This window comes from Acanthisitta chloris, unplaced genomic scaffold (assembly GCF_000695815.1).
Source record: "Acanthisitta chloris isolate BGI_N310 unplaced genomic scaffold, ASM69581v1 scaffold20167, whole genome shotgun sequence".
Lineage (NCBI taxonomy): Eukaryota > Metazoa > Chordata > Aves > Passeriformes > Acanthisittidae > Acanthisitta > Acanthisitta chloris.
Window position 1 is genome coordinate 953 of NW_008683395.1, and position 3,688 is coordinate 4,640.

Sequence of the window (3,688 nt, forward strand, 5' to 3'; positions counted from 1 at the left end):
ACGCAGCGCGTGGGGCTCTGATTGCAGGGTCAGGGGCTGTGGAGCTTCACTGCCCTGTCCCACCCTGTCTCTGCCCCAGCAGCCCCTACCCCAGGGGGATCCACACTGCCCTATATACCTGTCTGGAGTATTCCACTTTTCTCCTGCCCCACATACCTACCTGGGGTGTCCTCACTGCCTCACAGCCCTACCTGGGGTGTCCTCACAGCTCCATGTTCCTGCCTAGAAAAAAAACCACATACCTCCCTCGGGTGTCCCCACTGCCCCACAGCCCTACCTGGGATGTCCCCACTGCTCCACAGCCCTACATGGAGTGTCCCCGTTGCTCCATACCCCTAATTGGGGTGTCCCCACTGCTGTACAGCCCTACTTGGGGTGTCCCCACTGCCCCACAGCCCTACCTGGGGTATCCCCATTTCCCCACAGCCCTGTGGGAGTTATCCCCCCTGCCCCACATCCCTACCCAGAGGTATCCCTAACCCCACTCCACATCCCTACCTGGGGTATCCCCCTTGTCCCGTGCCCCTGCATGGAGTATCCCCATTGCTCCAGATCCCTGCCTGGGGTAATCCCCTGCCCCAAAGCCTTGCCTGGAGTATAACCTTGCCCCAGAGCCCTGTCTGGGGTACTCTCTTGCCCCTGCCTGAGGTATAACCCTGCCCCAGCACCCTGCCTGAGGTGACCTCTGTCCCCGCCTGGAGAAGCCTCTTGACCCAGAGCCCTGCCTCGGTTATTCCCCTGCCCCTGCCTGGGGTATAAACCTGCCCCAAAGCCTTGTCTGGGGTATAACCCTGCCCCAGAGCCATGCCTGGGGTATCTCCCCACCTCTGCCTGGGGTAACCCCCTGCCCTAGAGCTCTGCCTGGGATACCCAGTGCCCCCAGCCCTGTCTGGATTTCCCCCCTGCTCCACAGCCCCTGTAGCCATGTGTGTCTACGTAGCTGTGTGTGCACATGCTGGTGTTATCTGCCGCCATGTGTGCACCTGTACTGCCAGTGTGTGCCTGTTCACCTCTGCCTTGGTGTGTCTGGCTGTCTCTGAGGCTGTCTGTGAGCCTGTCTGTGTCTGGTTCCATCTGAGGCTGCGTCTCAGGGTGTAACTGCCAGCAGAGGGGGTGTGGGTTAGTGTGTGTGTGTGTGTGTGTGTGTGCACCTGTGCACCTGGCACACACCTCCCTGCAGACCTGGGGGGCCCTCAGCCAGCCCACACCCCCCTCTGTTTGCTGCTGGCACACCAGCAGGCCTGGCACTGTGCCCATCATCACCTACTGACAGCACTGGGTGGTGGGCATCCACCCCAAGGCACCCCTGACAGTTGGGACCACCAGCATACACCCTCCCCACAACACAAAGGGCACAAAGCCCTGGGGTGCTGCTTGCATGGGCTCCACCTCAGTAGCACAGGGGCACCCCTGGATACCCCTTGGGAGGGGTAATCAGGGCATGGTGGGGTGGCAGAAGCTCACCTAGCCAGAATCAGAGGTTTTGGGGATGTCATGGGCTGGCAGAGGCTGATCTGGCTGGCTACAGGGTATCAGGGTGGCACAGGGTGGTGGAGGCCAGCCTGGGTGGATACAGGGTGTTGGTGTGACACAGGGTGACAACAGCTGCCCCAGCCAGATATGAGGGATCAGGGTGCTGTGAGATGGCCCCACTGGCTATGGGGTGTCAGGGTGCTGCAGGGTAACAGAAGCTGACCTGCCAGGTATGGGGTGTTGGGATGCTGTGGGACACCTAAGTCCAGTCTCTCTGGCTACAGGGTGTTGGGGTGCTGTGGGACACCTAAATCCAACCCCCGTGGCTATGAGTTATTGAGGTGTTGTGGGACACCTAAATCCAACCCCCCTGGCTATGGGTTATTGGGGTGCTATGGGACACCTAAATCCAACCCTCCTGGCTACGGGGTGTTGGGGTGCTGTGTTAGACCTAAATCCAACCCCTCTGGCTATGAGTTATTGGAGTGCTGTGGGACACCCAAATCCAACCCCCTTGGCTATGGGTTATTGGAGTGCTGTGGGGCACAGCCAGGCAGTCACAGGGCTCTTCCCCCCTCCTCATCCCAGGGTTCCTTCCACAGCACCAGCTGCCAATATCCTGCTGCGCTCTTGAGTAGTTAATAAGTTGTAGAGGAGATTTTTTGGAGCAGGCAGGGAACAGGTAACAGCAAGTCTGTGTCCAGCAACCACATTCCTTGAGGGGGGGGGCTGAAAATGCTGGCACTCCCCCCAGCATGCAAGGTTGGAGCGGGGAACGTGCACCCCACAGCCATGGGGCAGTCACTGCCAGGTCTGAGGGCATTGCTCCTGCCCTGGGATATGTTTCCCTTTGCCTGCTGCCAGCTCAGGTTGTTGGGGTGACGCTGCAGGGGTGGTTACGTGGATTACCTGCTTCCTTCAAGGCCACAAGACTTGTGCAGGATGAGTAATGATATTTATCAGCCAGACAGGGGATCCCCCAGGACAGTGCTCCTGGACCAGAGGGGTGGGGAGCAGGAGGAGGACAGGCAGAGGGGGCTACCTGATCCCACCTTAGTCCTGCTCATACACTGCCAGGCCGGGAACACACATGGAATGGTGACACAAATGTCATGGCACAACCAAGGGGTTGCACTTTGCACGGTGATGCAAAGGTGCCCAACGCTCCCCGAACCCCAGTGAAACGTGAGCACTGATAACACACTCCAGAAACCAACCAAACCCTGCCCCCACCAACACCTCCAAGAGGGGGAGGGAATGGTGGAACCAAAGCATTGCCAGGTGTCCAAAAAAGGGTTGGATGGGTTGGAATGAGTGTGGTGGTTGTGCTTCCTGATACCCATGGGCCTGAAACCAAGGGGATTGCCATGGCGAGTGCCGTCTCTCCTCCTCCCGCCCTTCTCTGGTTACTCGGCGCCATCTCTGCAAACAAAGGGGAGGGTGTGGGACACAGGTGACGGTGACGGAGGAGCTCAGAGGAGCGTCCAGCACTGAAACCCCACCCCGCAGCTGCCCTTATAAATACCAGAGCACACAGGTGTAAGCTGATCCCCCACGGGCTGTGAGCGGCGGCAGGTGACGGCGACAGTTTCGCTCCGTGGGTTCTTCTCCGCCATCGCTTGGAGCTCCTCAGTCAACCGTCCACCATGTCCATGGGGCTGGAGATCGGTGGTGTGGCCTTGTCGGTGCTAGGTTGGTTGTGCAGCATCATCTGTTGCGCGTTGCCCATGTGGAGGGTCACGGCCTTCATCGGCAACAACATCGTCACGGCCCAGATCATCTGGGAAGGGCTTTGGATGAACTGCGTGGTGCAGAGCACAGGGCAGATGCAGTGCAAGGTCTACGACTCCATGTTGGCGCTGCCGCAGGACCTGCAAGCCGCCCGTGCCCTCCTGGTGGTGGCCATCGTCTTGGCCATCCTGGGCTTAATGGTGGCCATCGTGGGCGCCCAGTGCACGCGCTGTGTGGAGGATGAGAGCACCAAAGCCAAGATCACCATCGTCTCCGGCGTCATCTTCCTCCTCTCCGGTGTCATGACCCTCATCCCTGTCTGCTGGTCGGCCAACACCATCATCCGGGATTTCTACAACCCGCTGGTGCTGGATGCGCAGAAGAGGGAGCTGGGCACCTCGCTCTACGTGGGCTGGGCAGCCTCTGCCCTCCTGCTGCTGGGGGGGTCCCTGCTCTGCTGCTCCTGCCCCCCCAAAGAGGACAG

At 59.8% G+C, this 3,688-nt stretch overlaps 1 protein-coding gene across 1 annotated transcript; it reads left to right on the forward strand.

Annotated features, from left to right (window-relative positions):
* Nucleotides 1-3,067: 3,067 nt before the first annotated feature.
* On the forward strand, nt 3,068-3,683 carry LOC103806243 (claudin-3-like; the record flags this gene model as incomplete). Its single annotated transcript, XM_009078924.1, has 1 exon — nt 3,068-3,683. A coding segment is annotated over exon 1 (564 nt), but the record flags the coding sequence as incomplete, so codon positions are not given.
* Nucleotides 3,684-3,688: the final 5 nt, after the last annotated feature.